General features: G+C 44.7%; 1 protein-coding gene across 3 annotated transcripts in view; it reads right to left on the reverse strand.

Annotated features, from left to right (window-relative positions):
- The window catches only part of LOC308483514 (tetraspanin-15-like), a 94,760-nt gene that overhangs the window by 17,278 nt on the left and 53,822 nt on the right, over window positions 1–23,660 (reverse strand). For 2 of the 3 annotated variants that reach the window (XM_081017544.1, XM_081017543.1), the window contains one exon: window positions 13,501–13,614. The exons of the other annotated variant lie outside the window; for it this stretch is intronic. In XM_081017544.1, coding sequence (XP_080873670.1) covers window positions 13,501–13,614 — 114 coding nt within the window. The remainder of the gene's footprint in view (window positions 1–13,500; window positions 13,615–23,660) is intronic. 3 annotated transcript variants of the gene reach the window in all.

Below are 23,660 nucleotides of genomic sequence, written 5' to 3' on the forward strand. Positions count from 1 at the left end.
ACCTTGCAGGGATGTTGTGAGGATAAAATGGAGGTGGAGGAGAACCATATACTCCACTGTATGTTCCTTGGAGGAAAGGTGGGATATAAATGCAAAACAATAATAATATAGCACCTTAAGACCCGAGGGTAGGTTGGTGTGACTGTTGAGAACACTGCGGTTGAGCAAGGGACTGGAAGGTGGCACAGGCCACCACATCCAGATGCTTATAGCCACTATAGGGATGGCCCTCCATGCTCCCTGCTGCATTTTCCACATAGGATCTCAGGCACATAGTGCAAAACTAATCAAGCAGTTTGATTATATCTATTTCTCTGTGTAAAATAATCAATGTGGTCTCCTCCCTAGGTCTCATACGTCAACATGGTGACTTGCTGTCTCCTTCGGCCTCCACACTGCACTCTCAAATATCTTGCAGTGCATGCAATGAATTGTTCAGAAAGTGCTCTAAGGAGCTGGTTTCTTGTCTGACATGACCAGCACATATACTTCTCCAACAATACACCCGCCCCAGGCTTTTCTGGTTTCATGCCAGATGACAGACCTTCCAACTCCATTATTTTAAGTATAGTCAAGATGGAGTGACAATCAAACTTGCTTTTCAATTCTATAGAAACCAGATGTCACACCTCAGCCCAGCTCAGAATAGCATGAATGGACCAAATGGTCTTTCTGTCAGACTTTTAACCAGTGCTATTTTTCTAGAAAAAGAGGTGCTGGAACTCACCATGAACACCTTTCTCATTCTCTCAGAATGGCAATGGTGTCCATCTGAAAGGTGTCAGAACTGAGTTCTGGCGAGTTCCAGCTAAAAAAAGCTCTGATTTGAACAACAGAGTCCTTGGGCCTTAGCACTGCCAGGTAGCAATAGGGAGACCAGCAAGCCTGTACTGTTCCCTCATGGTGCATATCATGGGATATCTTTCCTTGGACACCAGATGCATAGGAAACTAAGATTAGTTCCATTCTAACAGCAGAAATGATGCTTCTTTGTTCTTTGGATTCCAAATGAGCATGTCCTTTTTCTTAATGAATCTCATTGCTCCAGAAAATTCAATAGTTCCAAACCTTTAGGCGAGACAGAGTTACAGCCTCTGAAAACAAAAACCAAATCAAACTGCTTGTATATGCATCACATAAGGAGTTGTATACCAAATTTGCATATCATATTTTCTTTTGCAGAAGCCAACCACCATCAGTCATGTATATGCATGAATGCAGACTGTGCTTAATGGTTGTTGGATCAGTAATCTTCTAAATTGCATCTTCTAATGATGCTTTGCTCACCTGGTGAAACACTTGGACTGGAACAAAGCTAGGCAACTAACTCACAAGCCACAATTTATTTGATCTCTGTGTGGGCATTCATTGCCAGTGATCACTGCGAAGTTCTGGAACAGATCTTGGACAACATGTACTTCCTTGCCATCGATTTTCACTGCTTTCTCTGATCCCAGAGTCACAGCTCTATTCTTCTTTAAAAAGACACAAATATAGGCTAATTTCCCAGTCATGTTCCTCAGTATTCATGAATCAGTATCCTGGCTATATTCACACCCATGCCACCCAGTACTTACTCTCACTCAAGTTACAATGTTGTTCTGGTTTTAGCATTGCAAGGATGGTCTGTGTAGCTGATACATCTTCGTCCATGCACAAACATGAGGTCTCAACCTGCAGTCCCCTTCATCTACAAGGGGGCTTGCCAGCAGCCACACCACACCCAAAGCAGGGCTGGCCCAAGATCAGAGTCCAAGAAAGTGGAGCACACAACAAAGAGTCAGGTGAGAGGCAAAGTCAGGGCAGTTCCGTGGTCATTTTTTACACAGGCAAGAGATTCAAAAGCAGGCAGAAGCAGAGAGCCGGCAAATATACATTGTTCCAGAAGTTCTTCAAGCTCAGCACTGGGTTTTTTAAAGCTGGAGCTGCTGGACTGAGTCATGACAGTAGGGGAGGCCACTAAGATTTTGCACTGTCAGTGACTAGATCAACCATAGAACCTTCTTCATACCACATCCTTATGCTAAGGCCCAGCTGTTCATCTCATGTTCCTCATGAAAGCCTGTGCTGGACTTCCAAGATTCTCCCCAAAGTGATAATTTCTTCTGTCAACAAAGGGCCCTCCTGAAACACTGAGTAGAGTTCAGGTTTCCTTTTTGGAGGTCAGTCATATTCCGGAGATGAACACATAACTGCTTTGGTGAACAGAGTTTCATTTGTTACAGCTGTGTGTAAATATAGTTAAACCTTTAGGTGTGTTTTTCTGCCCTGGAATGCAGAATTTGCAAAATTCAGCACTGTAAAGGACATCTTTCTCTTTCTCTTAGCCTCTTTCCTATCCAGGGATCCACTGGTCACCAATGGAGGTGGAGGCCAGACCAAAGTTGGGGAGACTCTTCACTGAGCAGCTGCAATTGCATATATCACCACATGGGGCAACAGTCAGCAATTCCTGATACCTGCTTCTTAATGGTACCACTTGCAAAGCAGTAAATTGGTGCAGTGGTACCTCTAGTTACAAACTTAATTCGTTCTGGAGGTCCATTCTTGTATATGATACACTTCAGTTAATAACTGAATTATTTGCACACCCATTTTAAAATGGAACAACAAAAAGCAAATTAACCAGAAATGTACTTTTAGATTTTATTCCCCATCCCCCCAAACATAGTTGTAGTCATATTCCAAAACTAGCACCTTGGTATAATAATAATAATAATAATAATAATAATAATACAAAAGCAATCAATAAATATTTATACCCTGCCCATCTGGCTGGGTTTCCCCAGCCACTCTGGGTGGCTTCCAACAAAAGATTAAAAATAAATTAAAACACCAGTCATCAGTATTAAAAAATAAAACCAAAATATTATTTTAAAAATATATATAAATAAACCGAAGTTAGAATTTCTCATTTGATATTACCCAAGTATCTATATTTAAAAATAACATGCAGGCATAACAAATTAACCCCCAAAGCCTCATTTGACCCCATAACTTGGTGTTCAGGAGGTCAGTGTTGAACAGCTCATTTTTCTGAACATTTTTGTACAAGACACATTTGCACTGTCATTTTGTCTTTTCTGCCCTGGACTATTGTGTTAAGGGATAGTTCTGCTGTAGGGGTCTGATCTAGAGACAACACACTTCCCAGCCTGCTGTTATTGCAAGCCCATCAATTTGTTGGAGATCTCAGAAGACAAACGCAAAAATGTTTGAATGCACTACTGGTCTCAGGTGTTCTGTTTCCTCCAAAAAGATATTGCCTCTTATCCCCATTGTTAGAATGATGCCTTTAGGTGTGAGAGTCACATTAAGCAATGAAGTCCTTTACCAATAATTCTCCCTTCCTAAGTGCTTAGAGAAGAACACTCCAGAAAATAAGACTGAGCAGAACTAACACAGTTACAAATTCCCTCAGTGGTATTCTGCTGCCATTCAGAACATCAATGGGCACAGCTGAAAAACTCAGATTTGCCTTCCATGAACAGTTCCAATGCCTTTAAATATATAATGTATCAATGAGTTTTAGATGTTTTAACCTATGTGTTTAATTAATTAATACAAATACTAATAATGTGCAATGCAAAAAATTCTTAAAGGGCTGGCAGCAAGGTGACGGGCAGAATATTTTTATTCACTGATTTTCCAAGTGTGTGATTCCAGAAAGCTAGCCTTGGAGAAAGGCATATTTCATTTCAGGGGTTGGTGGTTGGTAGAAAGAATATTGGACTGTCAAACTGCTTTTATTGGATACCCAAGACTTGTGGACAAATTATTCATTTAAAAAACCCCAATTAGTTGAGGTTCTCCAGATTATATATTTCCCATGTGACCAATGGCTTTGAATGTAATCCATCCCAGATCTCGTGAATACATTTCTGTTCCTAGGAAGTGACTAACGAATGTGCTTGAAATATGTCATACTTCCTCACCTGACTAAAGCCAGATATCATAATCGTCTCCTGATTCTTTTGGGTGATTATTTATTCATGCATACCTCTGATGTTGTATGCACATTGATCTGCATGCAAAGGAGTTAGAAGGACTTGAGTTCTAGCACCTCCATTAAGAAATACTCAAGGATGGTTTGGAGCGGAGGGGGTGGGGAGCCTTCCACCATGCAAGCAACATCATTTCAGGGAGAGACAACTAGGGCAGTCAGTCAGTTGATGGAGGAGCACACTCTGTGCCAACACAGAATGCTTAAACTCTCTCTTCCCCTCCCTCTGCAAAGAGGAATCTGCGTACCTTCTGGCTGCAAAGTAGATGGTGGCTCACAGACACACACAGACACAGACACAGACCCAAGAGAAATCCCAGCTGTTTTGTGATTACTTCTGAGGCAAGAGAATGGGATCGAGCAGCTTGATCACATTTCCAAAAACCGGTGAACTGTTCTTTTCTCGTTCTGAGACATTTTGAATGACTTTGGAATAGTGTGGTGCCCTTTAAGATGTTTTATGCATATTAATCAATTATATTTTAAAGATGTTTATATATGTTTGCTGACATTTCAGAAGCTGGTATTGCTTTGTATTTTTGGTTTTGGATATGTATTTTTTAGATTGTATCTTTATGCAGTTCACTGCTCTTAGCTCCTATTGGAGGAAGGGCAGTATAGAAATGGATTCAATTAACCAATCCATCAAATAAAGCTGGTAGTACTGGAGATGGATGGGCCACTGTTTTGGTCCAATTCAATTTATCATGTGTTTATTCTCATTTTGTGCCATTTCCACATTAATCTGCAAATTAAAAAAATGTACAAAAATTAATCAGTATTTATTGAAGTAGTACTGAATAAAGTATTTTATCACAAAATATGTATTTAAATATGCATTGTATTTATATGTATGCATTTCTGAATGAATTTTACCCTAAATATAAATTTTAAATGCATTTTGGTACTTTCTTGACCTGAGGACTTGTATTGTAAATTTCGGAGAAGAATGGAGTACAAATGATAATAATGTTCCAGTCCATAAGGCAGGTCTGAATTAGATCAGTTTGCTTAAAAATGCTGGACCAAACACAAGTTTGTTCCACCTCTAGTCAACACAGGAAAGATCCAGCAAGACTTTCAGGATGAGGCAACGCCCTTGCATCAATGAGCCCAGCAACTCTCCTGTTAACTCTGCCAAACTCATGCCTCTCTGGAACCTCACCTGGACCCACTTTGAATCCAGCGCACAGCAACAGCACTGCCACTGCGATAGCTCCAGCATCAAAAGAGGGATTTATTTTCATCTCAACATTTAAATAAAATGATCCCACTTGTAACTCTAAGGGTGTGTCCACACCATACATTTAAAGCACGTCCCTTTGTGTGGCAGCAACCCCAAACAGGGGACAAGTTTGGTTTCTGGGTTGTACACTTTCATAATTCATAGAGCACCAACCTTATCATTTTTAACACTCCACTAAAATGACTCTCTTTCTCTGCTGGATAACCATCAAGCAGAAGTTGCTAACACACACACACACACACACACACACACACACACACACACCCCATCTTTCAGGCCACATCATTTCTTTTTCCAGCTCTCAGCCTAATTCAAAGCAATCACCTCTTGCTTAGGAAACAATAAAGCAGTTCTTCCAGGAAGCCAGTGGGACTTTCTATTCAGTTTTCAAGAACGATGCACTTAGCATTAGCACTGATTTGCGGCAAGGCTGGCAAGTGCCATTTCTGCACCAGAGAAAGTTTCCTGGCCCTGTGTGTCCCTGTGTGGCTTTATTGCGAATGGAGGATTTTCACGTAGGCTCTCCCAGGAACTGGCTTCCAGCTTAACTCCCCATTTTCCTGATGAAGTCTGTGGCATTTTGTGCCAGAAGAAATGTGGTAGCTATTAATGTGCCAAAAGATTATCTGCTACTTTTGCTGCAGCAGACTAACATGTCTACTTGCTGTGTTCTGGTCCTCTGCCAGAACCTCCTGAGAAAGCAGCAAGGCTGGAGGCAAGGGGAGGCTGCTCAAAGCCTGCTGGTCCACGGAGAGTCCTGGGTGAGCCACTTGCTCTGATGAAGGTCAGGAGCAGACTGAGGCCTCTTATGCCACTATCCTCAGGCTTCCTCCTCCAGGCTCCAATCCCTTGAGGGAACTTCATAGCTCTAAGGGCCAACCCTCTGGCCCTTCCACAGCCTCCTTCCTGGGCACTTCCAGAGCTCCTGGACTGGTGATGTAATAGGCAGCAGGACACACTTGGTTCTTCCAGCTCAGGAGGTGTCTGTGAGGGTCCCTATAGGCTCTGGTCATCTGGGAGCTCTTGCCCAGCCATCTCAGGTGCAATGGCCTCTCCATCTCCCTCAGTGAGCTCCGAGTCCCAGCCCCTGCTCCCACCATCTGGTGCGCCTGCAGCCTCTGACTCTCATGTCCTGATCTCTGCTGGATACAAGGGTCATGGCAGTTCCCCACTGGAAAGACTCTGTGGACACATTCCAAAATCCTGTAGGCCTCCAACCACACATACATCATTTCCTAACATGTTTGCTGTGCCCCATATTTTTCTCTCCAAGTTGAAGTTATATGTAAAGAGAATTCCCCAACTTATAGAATGGGGCAGCCCTGTGGAGCTCTCTGGATGAATCATAGTCAGAATCAGCCACTGTAAACAATCCAGCAGGAGCAAGGCACTTCTAGAACTGAAGCAAATCATGCTGGCATTATTCTCCTCACTTGTTTTGTGAGAAACTAGCCTGCTGGCTGTCCTTCAGGGTTTCATTCCACTGAACAAAGTCACATTAATAACTGATGTTTCCGGAAGAGGTCAACTGGTTAATAAGAAAAAGGAATGGTGAAGAGTGAAATATCCAGCATCTCTAAACTTCAGAGAAGACACTTCACTTTTGCTCTTCCTTGGTGGAGAAGGGATCCATGTTGTCGCACAGAAAACAATTCAGGTGTCCAGGATTTTAGTGCACTGTGACTATGGATTAGTGGGATATCCCAGGAACAAGAAAAGTAGCAGCAAAGACTGGCGTTTATGAACTCTATAGATGAAGTCATGTTTCAGCTAAAAATGTGACCTCCCCTTTCTTAGTTTGGAAGCTTCCTGAAATTTGTTCTGCCTGTGCCACTGCAGATATAGGTAATAATTACCATACCCATATTTCAGGGAACAGGGCTGGTGTTTGTTTTATTTCTTTATTAGATTTATATACCACCTTTACCTTCCAAGTTGCTCACTGTGGAGCATGTAGTCCTCCTCCTCCCCATTTCACCCTCACAACTGTTCTGTGAGTCAGGTTAGGCTAAGAGATCGCACTGACTGGCCCAAGGTCACCCAGCAAGTGCCATGGCTAAGTGGGGATTCAAACCCTGGTCTCTCAGATCATGGTCCAACACCCTAACCATTATGCAACACTGTGTCTCTGGATTTGAGAGGGTGTGGACAATGCCAGCCTCCCTAAAGTAGCTCAACGCTGTTACACCAGATGGATGGGAGCTTAGAGTAGAATGGGGGGGGGGGGCAAAGACTGTGAAGCTGAGTTGTCCTCCATATTCTGCCCCCTTCCAATATTGGGATAAACTAAATCACTGCATGAAACACAGAGAACACCAAAGGCAGTTAGTAAAGATGGTACTGAATCCTGCATTGCAGGGGCTTGGACTAGAATCTCTCTGGGTCCCTCCCAACTCTAGTTCTATGATTCTGTGTTGTTTTTTTTAAATAATGGTTATATTTATCTGGAAGCACTGGAAAGAAAACCATCCAGGCCAGGTGAAGAATGCAGCTTCAGAAATCAATTTCCAGCCCAATTCACAAGCCATTTAAACTAATGTGATTCAGTTTAAGTGCTATTTTTTTGAATCAAATAAAAATAAGCACTCATTGCGCTTGCCATCTTGCAAGTTTCCAAGAATGAGGAGGCAGAAGCTCTGCCCCTGGTGATAATGACAAGTTAAATATGACCCTGGTGGGATGCAATGCTTGTCATAATGAAAAAGCTAGTTCACTTCTTTCTGGCCCATCTAGTGGATCTCAGTGTGGAAATCAGTTCACTCACCTTTGCAGTAAAGGCCAAGGCAGGATGCAGTGTAAAAGCTAAGTCCTCTCCTGCTCTGACAAGCCACTGGCTTTGAAAAGTCACCAGTAAAAACAGCTGGTCATGTTCTGAGAACGGTCACACAAATTATCTTTTGGATGTAAATTAATCCCATGCAGAATCCCATGGGATGTGAATTAATTGCTTCTATTTCAAGGGAGATAGCATCCTATGCAGAATTTAGTTCACAGTGTCAATGGAGCATGTTATTTTGATTGCTCCATTTCTTTTATGGATGCCATGAAGCTTGGCCATCAGTCCTGAGCTGAATCGGGAGCCGCTCTTAAATCTATAAGAAAACTGCAAGTCTGGCTCAGCTGCCCCTTTCTGAAACACAGAGTGGAGTGAAAATGCAACATAGGAACGCTTGGTGTTCCAGGAAGGGGGAGCTGAGCCACACTTTTGCAATTTCCCATCTAGCACAATATTGTAGTATTGTCAACACTGGCTGGCAATAGCTTCCCAGGATTTCAGACCCAAAAATCTTTTCCCAGCCCTATCTTGAGATGCCAGGGATTGAATCTGCAAGCAAAGCACGTGCTCTATTTTATTCATTTTTTATATTTATTATTGCATATACACCCCTTCCTTTTTCTTCAAGGATCTCAAGATGACATCATCATCAGTTATTATTATTTGTACCCCATCCATCTGATTGGGCTGCCCCAGCCACTCTGGGCAGCTTTCAGCATATTAAAAACATAGTAAAACATTACTTAAAAAGATTCCCTATACAGGGCTGCCTTCAGATGCCTCCTAAAAGTGATATAATTACTTTTCTCCTTGACATTTGAAGGGACGTCATTCCACAAGGTGGGTGCCACTACTGAAAAGGCCCTCTGTCTGGTTCCCTGTACCTTCACATCTCGCCGTGTGGGAACCACCAAAAAGCCCTCAGTGCTGGTTCTCAGTGTTCAGGCTGGAGACATGGTTTGCCCCCTCTTCCGTTAATCCCCCAAACAACCCTATGAGGTAGACCGAGGCTAGGCTGAGAGGCAGCAACAGGCCCAAGGTCACCCAGTGAGCTTCATGGCTGAGTGGGGGATATGAACCCTGGTCTCCCGGGTCTGCGTTTGACACTCTAACCATCACAGCAGGCAGGCTCTCTGATGGGAGCTCCCAAGTTCTTCTGAGGCACATCTAAAAAAATCCACTGCCCACCCTCATGAATGGAGAAAGCTGCCTGTGGTCTACCTTAGTACTGCCTGCACTGACTGCCAGCAGCTCTCCAGGGTATCAGGCAGGTAATCTCTTCCAGGCATATCTGGAGCTGTCATGAATTGAACTTGAGGCCTTCTGTGTGCAAGGAGATGGCCTGCCACTGAGCTACAGTCCCTCTTCTTAAACGAACGGGAGCAAGAGTGCCATTCACAGCCCACAAGGGTGGTCCAGTCCTGCAACTGTGATAAAGCTCAGTTTGGAAGCAGGATCCCACCCCCAAACCGAGAAGGAAGAGGCTCCCTCTGTCTTCCAATCTGTTACACCTCTCCCACCACTAGACTGCCTAATGTTTGCAAAGCACGTGGATCCTTGGACAAAAGGTCTTACTGAACTGTACACAGCAATTGTGTAGCAGGGATCACGTGCACCCAGAGAACTGCGCACGGAGGGGACTGACAATGGGATTTAAAACCCCAGGAATACCTCCCCTCGTGCGCTTTTCATGCACCGGCTTGGCACCCCGCAGCACTCTGAATCACAGAGGCTAAACCTCAAGGAAACTCAAAAGCAATGGCAGAGCTGTGCCGGCTCCCACAGAGAGGTGACAAACACAGCACTTTTTGAATCATCCACATTTTCAGAGCTCTTGCTACTGCTAACCTCCATGGGACTCAATCTTCATTAATGTTGTTAGCCGCTCTGAGCCCGGCTTTGGCTGGGGCGGGTGGGATATAAATAAATTATTATTATTATTATTATTATTATTATTAAACCCATGGCATTCTAGCCTGCACCAAAAATGACTTTATCTTGGAGGCAGAGTGACCAAGCGATTTACTGATCACTTCAACTAGGCTGCACTGGGTCACAGAATCAGAGGCTTGGAGGATACCCTAAAGGTCATGTAGTCCCACCCCCTGCAATGCTCAAGAATCCCTGACAGATGGCCATCCAACCTCTGGTTAAAATCTTCCAATGAAGGGGAGTCCACCACCTTCCCAGGTAATCCATTCCACCGTCTAACAGCTCTTGCCCTCAAAAAGCTCTTCCTAATGCTTAGGCGGAATCTCTTTCTTGTCATTTAAATCCATTGGTTCACTTCAAGCTTGCTCCATCTTCCATGTGGCAGCCTTCCAGTATTTGAAGAAGGCTCTCAGTCTTCTCTTCTCTGGGTTAAACATACCCAACTCTCTCCAGCACTCCATGTGAGGCTTGGTTCTCAGACCCTTTATCATCTTGGTTGCCCACCTCTGAACACATTGCAGCCCATCACTGGATGCAATGAAGTTTACGTATTTTGGAGCATGGGGGTGGGGTGGGGAGAGATATCTGCAGCCACACAGAAGTGCCAAAGATAAATAAGCAGGATTCCTAATACATACAAAAAATTAAGGAATAGAAAAAACCCACCAATAGAACATTATAGGGAGGGAAGTACAATGGTCCTGTGCTTTGAAAAACAACTTAAATCTATTTATGATGGGACTATAAACAGTCATTGACAAGTTTTCCCCCATGTAGTTCCGGGCTGCTTCATCACCATTCTCCTGATCATTGCAACTCCACGAGATGAGATCTTGTATGGAGCCCCAGACCAAGGGAGGTTGACAGTTATTTTGTGTTTCTTCCATTTGCGAATTCTTGCACCAACTGTTGTCACCTTCTCACCAAGCTGCTTGGCAATAGTCTTGTAGCCCAGTCCAGCCTTGTGCAGGTCTACAATCTTGTCCCTGGCATCCTTGGACAGCTCTTTGGTCTTGGTCATGGTGGCTACTTTGGAATCTGCTGGAATGATTGCTTCTGTCGACTGGTGTCTTTTGTACAGGTACTGTAACGAGCTGGGATTGCAGGCAAGACCTCTCCCTTACAGCAGGGGCTTCTAATCTCAGTTCCTTACATAAAGTGAAGATACCAGGTAGCCTGACATCTGGCTGGTTGATAGGGGATCAAATACTTATTTCACTCATTATAATGCACATCAATCTCTGACTTTTGTCTTCTGGGTTTCTGGGGTTTTTCCTGTTGGTATTCTGTCTCTCACAGCTACAATAAACCTAACATTAAAATTACGGACTGGTAATTTCTTCGTCAGAGGGCAAACGGGCAAATTTAGCAGGGGATCAAATACTTTCCCCCCCTCACTGTACAATACTGAGTGGATTTCAGAAAGTCAGTGGGGAACGAGTACCACATGGTCCAGGGACTGCAATCTTAACTGGTTAATTTTGAAGGCATTTCTTGAAACAAAAACAAACCACTGAACTCTCTGTGGCTGGAAGTTTTTGTTTTGTTTTTTAAGACCCAACCAATTCATGAAAGGTAACGATATCTGCAGATATCTGGCAGGATGGTCTGATCTCCAATAACCCCTTTGGTAGAAACTCTGCAGCAACCCTCCCCTCCTCCAAGTATACCTTGCCTTGCCCTCAGGCGCCTAAGATCAGTCATTATATTAAAAACACAGTCTTATAAACAGCAGATAAAAGCAGCCAAGAATCAATAGTCATTCAAGGGGAAAGACTAAAACTATTAAAACAATGAAATGTCATTAAAAGCTTATGTGGATCGCATCAAGTTCATATATATCAGCTTAATGTGCTTTGTCCCTGCTTTGTCCCCAAAAGCCATCAGACGAAGGATTTGGAATTGTTTTCAGGAGGGTTTGGTGGCGTGGTGTGACACAGAAGAAGGAAGCAATATTGAATACTGGATATAAAGGGACAAAGTGGCAGGAATCAGGTGGCTGCAGAGGAAGGAAAATGCCTCAGACAATGTGAGCTAGGCTGAGAATGTGGGGATCTTGGAGTTACTGGTTTCAGTATCCAGAGCTGGACAATATAGGAGCAGCAGGACCCATCCCTTGTAAAAACCTATTTAATTCTGGAAGATCAATGTCACAGTTCATGGGGACAAATAAGTTATAAATACAGGTGAAGAGGGAAGGGGGGGGAGAAAATACACCTGAACTGCAAAAATCTATCTAGATGCTAGTCTTTTGGGGGCAACTCACATTCACCAAACATGCTAAAACTTGACAAAGTTGCAGCATGTGATATGCCTGTTTAACTTCTCTCTCTCATGTATATATACCGTATTTTTTGCTCTATAAGACTCACTTTTTCCCTCCTAAAAAGTAAGGGGAAATGTGTGTGCGTCTTATGGAGCGAATGCAGGCTGCGCAGCTATCCCAGAAGCCAGAACAAAAGGGGGATTGCTGCTTTCACTGTGCAGTGATCCCTCTTGCTGTTCCGGCTTCTGAGATTCAGAATATTTTTTTTCTTGTTTTCCTCCTCCAAAAACTAGGTGCGTCTTGTGGTCTGGTGCGTCTTATAGAGCGAAAAATACGGTATTCTACGTACTGCATATGCATTCTATATACATAGAAATAAGGCTATTGTCATGCTGCAGTTCACATGGCTGCCAACAGGTGGCCACACCAACTGCAGCATGACAAATGGCAAGCAGACAAGCAAGGAAGCAGCATGGGGGGGGGGCAGGAGGCTCAGGTGAGCTGTTTAATGGAGGAGGGGGTGCCCTTTGAACAGTGGTTTAGCAAGCCGCTATGTGAAGCCTATCTTCCCTCCATTAAATGCAGGTGCAGCAAGGTTTAATGAAGAGGGTGGAGGCACCACATAAGGGCTAAGCAATTATGTGAAATGCCTCCTCTCTCCTTTAAAAGAATTGGGGTTAGCTGTGAGGAAAGGAGCAGGGAATAGGCAAGAAGGTGGCTGGGGTGTAAAGGGAAAAGGGTTCGGCCAGTTGTGTGGGAAGGGCAAATGGCAAAGCTGTAGGCAGAGTTGGAAAGTGGAGCAAGACGTTGTAGTGTATCTGTAGTACAATAATATACAGGCAACTCCCCATCTGTGTGTGATCAACATGTGTGCACCGTTTTTGGCACTGCCAGGGGGCCGAACAGTCTGGCACACATGCTGCCTTGGAATGCAACCTCTGCGCAAATGGGGAGTTGCCTGTATTTATTAACCAACTGCCTCTCTCATCAGCCCTATCAGATTGGCGATGCTTCAGGGGGATCTGCGGTTAGATGTGTATTGCTGGGGCTGTAACAGAACCTAAGGCTTCTGCCTGAAGTGAAGCAATGCAAGAAAGCCACTGAGCCACACCACCACCACCACCACCACCAGGAGTCTTCAGCAGGAGTGTGAGGTGCTTGCCAGTGACCCACAAAAAACTGTACCACTGCAGGAAGCCCATGACGTTGGAGAGAGGTCCACCTAACAACTTCTTTTTTCTTTTAGAAACTCACAGTTTGCACTTCTTTCATCTCACCTTCTTGATACAGCATGTGTAGGGCACCCCACAGGAGAGAGGGCCGCTGCTGTTGCAGGAATGGTATGGATTCACATGCCAGTCTCTGAACTCATCGCCTCCGCAGCAGGAAAACTGTGGGGGGGGGGGGAGAAAGGAGATAATTGATAAGATCATGTGAAGAGCTCTGGGTGGATCAGACCAAAAGCCCATCCTGCCCTTACAGTGGCCAGCCAGGTGTCCACCTTCAGAAGCCCACAAGCAGGGTATGAACACAATGCTCTCCTGACTCACAGAATTTTAGAACTGTGGAGCTGGAAGGGACACCAAGGGTCATCTAGTCCAACCCCCTGCAATGCAGGAACGAAAGCTAAAGAATCCCTGACAGGTCGCTATCCAACCTTTGTTTATAAACCTCCAATGAAGGAGAGCCCACCACCTCCTGAGGCAGCCTGCTCCACTGTCAAACAGCTCATGCTGTTAGAAAGTTATTTCTAATGTTTAATTCCTTCTTGCAATTTGAATCCATTGGTTTGGGTCCTACCCTCCAGAGCAGCAGAAAACTAGCTGGCTCTCTCCCCCAAAGTAACAGCCCTTTAGATATTTGAAGAAGTCTATCACATTACCTCTCAGCCTCCTCTTTTCCAGGCTAAACATCCTCAAATCCCTCAACCTTGTAAGGCCTGGTTTGTTTGCGTGCTTCTTTTACATCTCAGGAGCAGGAGGACCCAACAAGAAGCTTGGAGCCAGTGCTATTCCCTTGTATTCTACACCCATGTTCAGAGGCAGCTGGCCATTATGAGGAGAGCTTTGTTGCCCTCACCCCCTGCTTGTAGGCTTCCCACCTGCATCTGGTGAGCAACTGTGGGAATCAGGATGCTGCACTAGGTAAGCCTTTTCATCCTCAAGCATCCCATCTCAGCTAACCTTTGCCACTGCTTATTTTATCATCATGGAGACCATAGTGGAATGAAGGCGGCTTTCTTTCTCTTTAGCAAATAGCTGCAAAAATGTGCAGAACTGAATTTAAAATGGGGGGAAATGAGAAACTGAGAGAACTAAAACTACAAAATCCTTCTTTCCATGGTCTCCAGTGAGCTCTTCTCCAAAAGAAGTCTTCTCACCTGCCAAAAGAAGTGGGGAGCACGTAACAGTATAATATATTTCAAGTACCATGGGCATGAATGGTGTTCCCAAGAAGAAATCCACAGCACTTACTTGACTTGGCACTTTATCTGCACTTCAGTGAGCATGGTTTAGATCAATTATATTCTGTACTGATTGTTTTTCCCTCCCTCCAGTCTTCATATGGCCTATCCCTTGATCTGGGACCCAGTTAAAGCCATTATCTCCTTGCCATATTCAAAAACTTTGCAATGAGGTATAAGGGACCCAGAACTAGCGTTGCCACCCTTGTTCTGGCAAAATATAGGACAGGGCAGGACGGGGATTGGGGGCAATTTTTTTAAAAAAATCATAGAATCATAGAGTTGGAAGAGACCCCAAGGGCCATCGAGTCCAACCCTCTGCCAAATCTGATGCTGAAATTACTTCAAAGCAATCTATTACAATCTATTGCTGCCTAACAGGATGGCCTCTCTGGAATTTGTCACATGCACAGACAAATTGGTAAATCTCTTTGTGCTTCGCCACCCAGAGCTTAAATGCACAATCTTTCACACACATACAGTGGTACCTCTGGTTACGAACGCTTCAGGTTACGAGCTCCACTAACCCAGAAGTAGCTGCTCCTGGTTGCGAACTTTGCCCCAGGATGCAAACGGAAATCGCACAGCGGGAGGCCCCATTAGCGAAAGCGCGCCTCATGTTAAGAATGGTTTCAGCTTAAGAACAGACCCCCAGAACGAATTAAGTTCGTAACCAGAGGTACCACTGTACATTTGGAGAGGACCCCTAACTTGGCCTAGAAAGTGGTGTGTGTGTGTGTGTATATGTGTGTGTGTGTGTGTGTGTGTGTGTGTAGAAGAAATACAGGACAAACTGCATCCTTTATTGAATCAATACAGGATGTAGCGTTTTACATTGAAACACGGATGATTGATCCTCTGTTATACAGGACAGGTGGCAAGCCTAAATGGGCAATCATCATCTGAGGCCCTTCTCCGTGTTCCTGCTCCACAAGAGGTTCAGAGGGTGCCAACACAGGAACAGGCCTTTTCTGTGGTGCTTTAGACTGATTAAACAAACAATCTATGGCCTTTTAAATGTGTTTGTGGGAGAGAGCTTATTGGTTTGTTTTTGGTATTTTGCTATGTATTTTGTGTTCTCATTTTGTACTTTTTTTTTGTAAACTGCCTTGTGATCTTTGGATGAAGGGTGGTATACGAATAATAACCCTAACTTGGTCCCCTCCAGACGGCTTGGACTACAACCTCCTTCAGTCTCAAGATTATATAGCTGTGCTGCTTGGGGCTGATGGGAGTCACAGTCCAAAGTAATCTGGAGGGCACCAGGTTGGGGAAGGTTGCCTTGCATCCTAATTTCCTCCTGCCACTCATCATTATGTCTTCACATCTGCAAAACAAAAAATGTTTGCCTTCTCTCCTTTCCCCTCTCACCCCATGAAAATCCACACAAGCTAATAGCATGCAAAATCATTCATACTATATTGGTTCTCTGATTCACAGGGCTGAAATTCAATCTGCTTCATTTGCTTTGAGAATACATTATTTCCGCAGGCAATCAAGAAATTTCAGTGCTGGATGCAGAGACCTATCGCCTTCCACCTGTCTCTGTTCTCATTGGCCAGCGCTTGGGTACATCCATCCTCCCTGCAACTCACCTGCTGGGCTGCATTTAAACACCAGCAGTTTTATGGAGCTCGTGTGTTCTGGCTGCAGCATTTAGTTGAGAAATTAGACTGAACCAGAGGCCTCTAGGGAGTATGTGGGAGATCAGCCACAGAGGTCACAGCAAATGAACAAAATGAGCATCCCTTTCTCCAGGAATGGTTTGTGGCAGGTAGATCCAGTTACCTGTTTCAGTTCTCAAAGACATACAGCTCACAACAGGAAGCAGACATCGGTGGAGACCAGCCAGTCTCCAAGGCATGTTTCCATGAGTGTCTGAAGAAGTGAACCTATGGGACTGGAACTGCCAGCCTCAATCCACAACTCTGTTTGCAGGTGGTGAACTGGGGCAGCTGCTTCAGCTCCATTTGGGGGGACATGGTTCAACAGCTCTTGGGAAAGGACTGGCAGCTGTGGGCAGGTCTTCTCTATCCTCTTTTTTAAAAAAAAAACAGCTGTGAAAGCTGCTACCTTCAGTGGTGCAACAGCATGAACAGTGCTATGGCCACAGCCTGCCTGCCTGCCTTCCGTCCTTCCTGAGCAGCTAAAGCTTTGCTGCCACCGCCCCACCCTATCTCTGTAGCCAGTAAGCCCTGTACTGTCTCCACTGACATTGTTTCAAGGATGGAATTGCAACCCCTGAAACAGTCACCCCAATAGGAAAAATAGGGCAGCAAATTGGGAAATGGCTTTCTCAGCCCACTCCATCCTTGGGCTTAATTCAAGGTGCCAGTACTGACCATTTCAAGCCCTTCACAGCCTGGGTCCCACTTAGAGGCTCTGATGCTCTTCTAACTTTGTGCAAGGTGGAAATTGTCTCAGAAAGAAGCTGGACCTTCATGCCAATTGCCCCAAGGCAGTGAACTGCTTCCTGGAGCACATACCGTATTTTTCGCTCTATAACACGCACCCGACCATAACACGCACATAGTTTTTAGAGGAGGAAAACAAGAAAAAAAATATTCTAAACGAAACAGTGGATGTATGATTTTTGTGGTTCATGCTGTGGCCACAGACATGTGATTTGACGGTGAGTTTGGGGTAGCCCAATGCAAAAATCCTGAGGATCCATGTGGATCCATGCTTTGTAACCACATTTTTGCACCACTGCGGCCCCAGGCAACAGTGGGTGCGTGATTTTTTTGGTGCAAGCTGTAGCCATGGACATGCTATGTGATCTGATGGTGAATTTGGGGTGACCCAGTGCAAAAATCCATGTGGATCCGTGCTTTGTAACCACGTTTTAAGTGGCTTGCTTTAAAGGAGCCAACCGGACAGGAGCCGCTTACACTCGTGTAAGCGGCTCCTCTCCTCTCCCGCTTTGCTCCTTTAAAGCAATCAGGCTCTCTGTCCCTCTCCTCCCCCCCCCCCCACTCAGCGGCTCTTCTCCCGCTTTGCTGTTTCAAAGCGAGCCGCGGAGGAGGGAAGGAAGGGGGACCATGGATCCTCTGCTCACGACTGCAGCAGATCCCCCCGCCATCCGTAGGCATTTCCTCCATAACTCGCACAGACATTTCCCCTTACTTTCTAGGAGGAAAAAAGTGAGTGTTATGGTGCAAAAAATACGGTAATTCTACTCTTTCACATTGGGCTTCCACAGGTGTGTGTGTGCAAAGCACATCTCTTCTGCTTGGTTTTTGGTTTGACTGGATGGTTTGCTTAGGTTTTTGTTGGCGGCGGTGCTGCTGCTGTTTTTTTGCTGCTTCTCACTAGTCTGTTGAATTTATTTAAAATTTTTATTTATTTATTATGGTACCCCACCATCAGTGCTGAAAAAGTGGTTGATAAATGTTTTAAATAAATAAAATGGCTGCAGGCTAGTCATCAGGGGTCTGTTATATTGTCCTCTCCCTCAGACCGCACAGCCAAGGAGACATCCCCACAACGCTCTGAAAGGGAGAATTATACAGCACAAACCAGAAAAGCGACACAAGATGGATTTAGGGGTGGAATGAGGAGGGATGTGTTTGACACCCCAATCCTTGCCTCTCAATAAGAAAAGACATTTCAAATTCAGCCTGCTATGGACATGCACTGTGGAGTCTGCCTGATATGCAGATAAGAAGTCAGTCATCAAGGGAGACATCTCCCAAAATTGTAGTCATTAAGCTGTCTGGATAAAATAAGCAGAAATCAAGAAGATTTATGGACTCAAGACAACCACTCTCTCATTGGACTATAATTTGTACTATTTATTGCTTTTGAAATTGGTCTTTTCCTTTCATACTTGGCTCCTCAGTCAAAGGAACTGAAGATGTCCAAGATCCTTTGCAAAAGAATGATCTTAAGAACTGCAAGAACCTGAGAATTTTGGCTCCAGATCTGCACTTTATCTTCTTGGTTTTTCAAACACCCAAATAAACTTTGATCCCTGACCAGTTTTTCCTCAATATTAAGTCTCAACAGGAAAGCAAATATCATTTTGTTGACATAAATCTGCTCACCCCAACCTGTAGCCTTTCAGATATTTTCAGCTACAACTCTCATCTTGGTATATTATTTGCACAAAGTCCTGCAAAAATTGATTGTATACCTATGAGACTTAGCTCCTGCACCTTGTGTTTCAAATCAGGGTATGTTTTCCCATTGATATAAGAAGAATAATAATCTTGATTTATCTTACAAGTAAGCTTGTAAAATGATCTCTCTTCCATAGATGAAAGGATCTATTTAAGCAGAGTAAGCTGAAATGAATAGCAATTGTAAAGGTATTAGCCTTTTAACAGAAAACTAATCAAAGGCTTAAGCTGTTCCATATCAATAAGCACAATTAAAAAGTCCCCAAATTTCCAGTTCTCCCAAATGTTCATTTTCTAAGCTTAAATTAGGAAGCCTGCTCTGCCCCAGAGTTTCTGCAGTACTCCTGTGATCCACACATATCTGGTACCAAAACCAATCTGGTGCCCTGTGATTAATTCCCAGTGTTCCTGGATGTGCTGAGTGAGTGCTGCTAAACAACAGGAGGTCATATTTTAAAAAGCGTATCATCCAGATCCAACTTGCAGCATTTCCTAGCCAACAGCAACTCACACACCTCTGAGAAGTAGCTGCCACTATGGGACTTTCTCACAATGTCCAAAAGATAAGAAGTGGTCTGAACAATATCCCAGAAAAACCAGCTAGCTGGGAAACTAAGAACATACGAGCTATCCTGCTGGGTAAGACTGGGTGGGTATCCTTCATGTCCAACAAGGGCCTGCCAGATTCCTCTAGGGAGCTTATAATATGGACATAAAGGCAAGTACCCTTCCTGTTAGTTCTCTACAGCATCTAATGCTCACTGCCTCTGAATGTGGAAGGCTGCCTTGAGCTATCAGTCCATACTATGAAGCCCTGCACGGCATAGCTCATAGCTTCTCCGAGTTATTCAAGCCCCTTCGCCACGGCAAGGCAGTGATCCATGAAGGATCCTATGGAAGTGAGAGCTGGACCATAAAGAAGGCTGATCGCCAAAGAATTGATGCTTTTGAATTATGGTGCTGGAGGAGACTCTTGAGAGTCCCATGGACTGCAAGAAGATCAAACGCATCCATTCTTAAGGAAATCAGCCCTGAGTGCTCACTGGAAGGACAGATCCTGAAGCTGAGGCGCCAATACTTTGGCCACCTCATGAGAAGAGAAGACTCCCTGGAAAAGACCCTGATGCTGGGAAAGATGGAGGGCACAAGGAGAAGGGGACGACAGAGGACGAGATGGTGGGACAGTGTTCTCGAAGCTACCAGCATGAGTTTGACCAAACTGCGGGAGGCAGTGGAAGACAGACGTGCCTGGCGTGCTCTGGTCCATGGGGTCACAAAGAGTCGGACACGACTAAATGACTAAACAACAACACTATGAAGCCCATGAATTGTGGGGACCAAGGGAGAAAGACGCCCAAAGTAAATGAGACAGCTAGAGGCAACTTCTAGCCCAGTTCTCCAAGTCATCTCTCAACAAGGAGATTCCCATGATGAACAATGCTATTCCAATTTCTGGTGCAGTCTTGGGGCAATAGCAGGGTCTTCTTCAGCCAGGAGCAGCCGGGATTCATGGCAGTGGCATTGCTGCTGCTTCTTATCTGGATGGGGCAGGGCTGGGGTTGGGCGCCTCTGTGGGAGCACCAGATTGTCTCCACCCTCCACCATTGCTCCCACACAGTGTCCTGTCTCCCAGTTGCCGAAGAACAAAGACTAGACAAAAAGTTCTTTCAAAAGCCTAAAAGCTTATATTACTGTGGTACATGGGAATGGTTGGTTTAAAGCCCTTCAGAGGTAATCCTAAATACAGCTACAACAAAGGCAAGTTCTCTAGCTGGCAAGCTCTGAAAGTTGATATGACACTATCACAATCCTTGGCTTTCCTATAGATAGGAACAAGGAGGACTTTTCTTAAGGCTGTAAGCATTTCTGCAATCTCCTGCTACATTTGTGTTCCCTTCTCTTTTGACTCCTTCTCGACCTAGGTGACAGGACAAGTCTATCTCTCCCCCCCCCCCCGCCAGAGGTGGCTGGGACCATTGAAACATCCCCCTCTGGGCAGGCAGAGCTACTCCCAGGATAGGATGGTGCTGGAGTGGGCATGCCAGAGAGAGGCTCTGCCAAGGTTGGAGAGGGTGGCGGGAACACAGAGGGAGGTGACACTCATGGCTCCCATTGTGGGGATGTTGGAGGCAAGAGAGCAGTTGAGGAAGGCTGCTCTCTGCCGCAGAATCCTAGCAGATTCTACTCTTGGCCAAACCTCCCTACTCTTGGCCAAACTTCCCTCCGCAGTATTCTGACTTGGCTAGCCCCTGTCGCGACTGCCAAGGTAAATACCGATGGTGCTGCTGTCACCAGCCCATCCCCCACTCCAGGCTCCCTCCAGCTCCTGTCTCCATTTACATGTCCATGTCCTGGACATGGACTCTGCTCACTTCTGGATTCTGTCCCTTGGACATGCCAGAATATGATGGGATGCTGGAGTTGGCTTTTATAAATAGGTTGTCACTGTCAAATTCCTGCATTGAGTTTTTAATGGCTGCCATGGCCGTGACCAGCTGTTTGGAAGATGGAGATGAAACAGAACGAGCCACAAAAGGAGACAGAGGGAGACATGCATCCTGCTAGCTGGACCGTAAGAGAATCATCTGGGATGTGTGTTAAGGATGCATTTCAATTATATTCCCGAGGAAAATTCTCCTGTAAAATGCAGAGCTCCAGAGGTGAACCTATTGTCAAAGCAGTTTATATTTATGAGAGACAGCAAAATAGTTTACTCAATTCAAAGGGTAGAACTGAATGCCGTTCTATTACCATTGTTCCATTACTGATAGAATGTCAGTTTGCCAGACTGAAACATCTCATTGCACTGGTTCCTGCTAGCACAACAGTTTACTTGAATCTGACCCAAAGCTTTTAAAATAATGGGTGGTATTCAATAGGTTTTACTCCAGGTAGACCCACTGAAATGAATATGACTAAATTAGGTCCATTCATTTCAATGGGTCTACTCTGAGTAAATCTTAGTTGACTACCACTCATTTTTTATTTTTTTTTTTGCAAGGAGGCATCCCCACTCCTTTGATTTGTTAAGAAATGAGTTTTGGAATGTAAAGTAATGAATAAGCATCATAAAGGGAAAATGTGTGTGTGGAATAAAATTTATTTCATTTCATTTATGAATCTCTTCCCATTAAATATCCTGAACTGATTTAACAGTAAAAACCATCAAAACAAAACCGATTTCAAATCCAATACGTATACAAACGGGAATAATAAAATCTCCCCTTAAAAAAAACTCTCTTCAAGAGAGTCTGAAAAGAAAACAGAGACGGCATGATAGGGAGTTTCAAGATGGTGTATACATCCATTCAAGGAGGAACCTGGCCTGTCTCCACACCAAGACAAAACTGTGGCAGATCCTTATCTAAGAGAAAACATTTGCAGATGACACAGCCATAACAGCGCACTCCGAGGAAGCTGTGCAGAGACTCATCAACCATTTTGCCCAAGCCTGCATGGAGTTCAGCCTTGCAATCTGCCTTACGCAGAGCAAGATCCTGGGTCAGAACAGCGCCAGCACTCCATGCATCAGCATGATGACCACATGCTTGAGGTGGTAGCTCCACCACAAACAGCAACTCCTCCATTGATACTGAGCTGGACAAGCATATTAGCAAGGCTGCTATGGCAATGGCTTGCCTCTCCAAAAGGGAGAATCTGATGCTAATATCCCATACCAAGATGAAGGTCTTGCAGGCTTACCTGATGAGCATGCTGCTTTATGGAAGCAAGTCCTGGGCAACTTCCAACCCTCAGGAGTGACACCTCAATGCCTTCTACATGCGCTGTGTCAGGAAGAATTGGGGTATCACATGGCAGGACAGAGGTTCAAACAAAGATGTGCTCTCCCAAGCCCACATTCCCAGCACATTCACACTCTTGTCTCAGTGAGGTCTACTCTGGCTTGGTCATGTCTACAGAAAGGAAGATGGCAGGATCCCCAAGAATGTGCTTTACAGGGAGATAGTTTCAGGCACAGACCAACTCTGAGTTATAAAGATGTCTGCAAATCTGACATGAAGGTTGGCAACATTAACCCCTTGCAGACAACTGCAGCACCTGGAGACGATCAGGTTGTGTATCCACAGCAGTGACCAGAGAAGGAATAACTGTTGGGAGGGGTGCAGAAAGAAGAAATGCCATGGTGCATCTGTAACAGCAAAACTGGATCCCTTCACCTACCCCAGGTGTGACAAAACACGTCTCTCTCATATCAGTCTTTACAGCCAGAGCAGGCGCTGTTAACTCTCCAATGGTTTGACTTCACCCCCTAAGGCACAGTCCATAATATAACATGATGGACTTCTTGATGAGATGTTATTTGCAAGACCTTTTCTTCTGCAGAGTACAGTGACCAGTTGGGTATATAAGGGATTATTCCTACATTGCAGGGGTCAGCAAACTTTTCCAGCAGGGGGCCGGTCCACTGTCCCTCAGACCTTGTGGGGGGCCGGACTATATTTTGGAGAGAAAAAATGAACGAATGCCTAGGCCCCACAATTTAGAAGGCGATTGGGCCGGATCCAGCCCCCAGGCCTTAGTTTGCCTACCCATGCACTAGATGATCCTTTGGTTCTCTTCCAACTCTGCAATCCTATTATTCCATGAGAATCTTCTAGGTATCCAGGTAACAAGCTCGTAACAAGCTTTGTACACCAGCACCTTGAACTTAAGCCCAGTAGCTAGCAGGTAGCCTGTGCAAATATTTCAGTAGGGGTGTGACACTTAAAGGATTACTGAGAAGGAAATTGAGATTTCTAGTAAACGGCCTTGTTTCAGGAAGGCAGATTACCTCATCATCATCATCACTTTTAATTTGTATACCATCTTTCTATTTCACAATACCCAAGGC

The sequence above is a fragment of the Podarcis pityusensis genome, assembly GCF_964106645.2.
Source record: "Podarcis pityusensis genome assembly, chromosome: 8".
NCBI classification, from domain to species: domain Eukaryota; kingdom Metazoa; phylum Chordata; class Lepidosauria; order Squamata; family Lacertidae; genus Podarcis; species Podarcis pityusensis.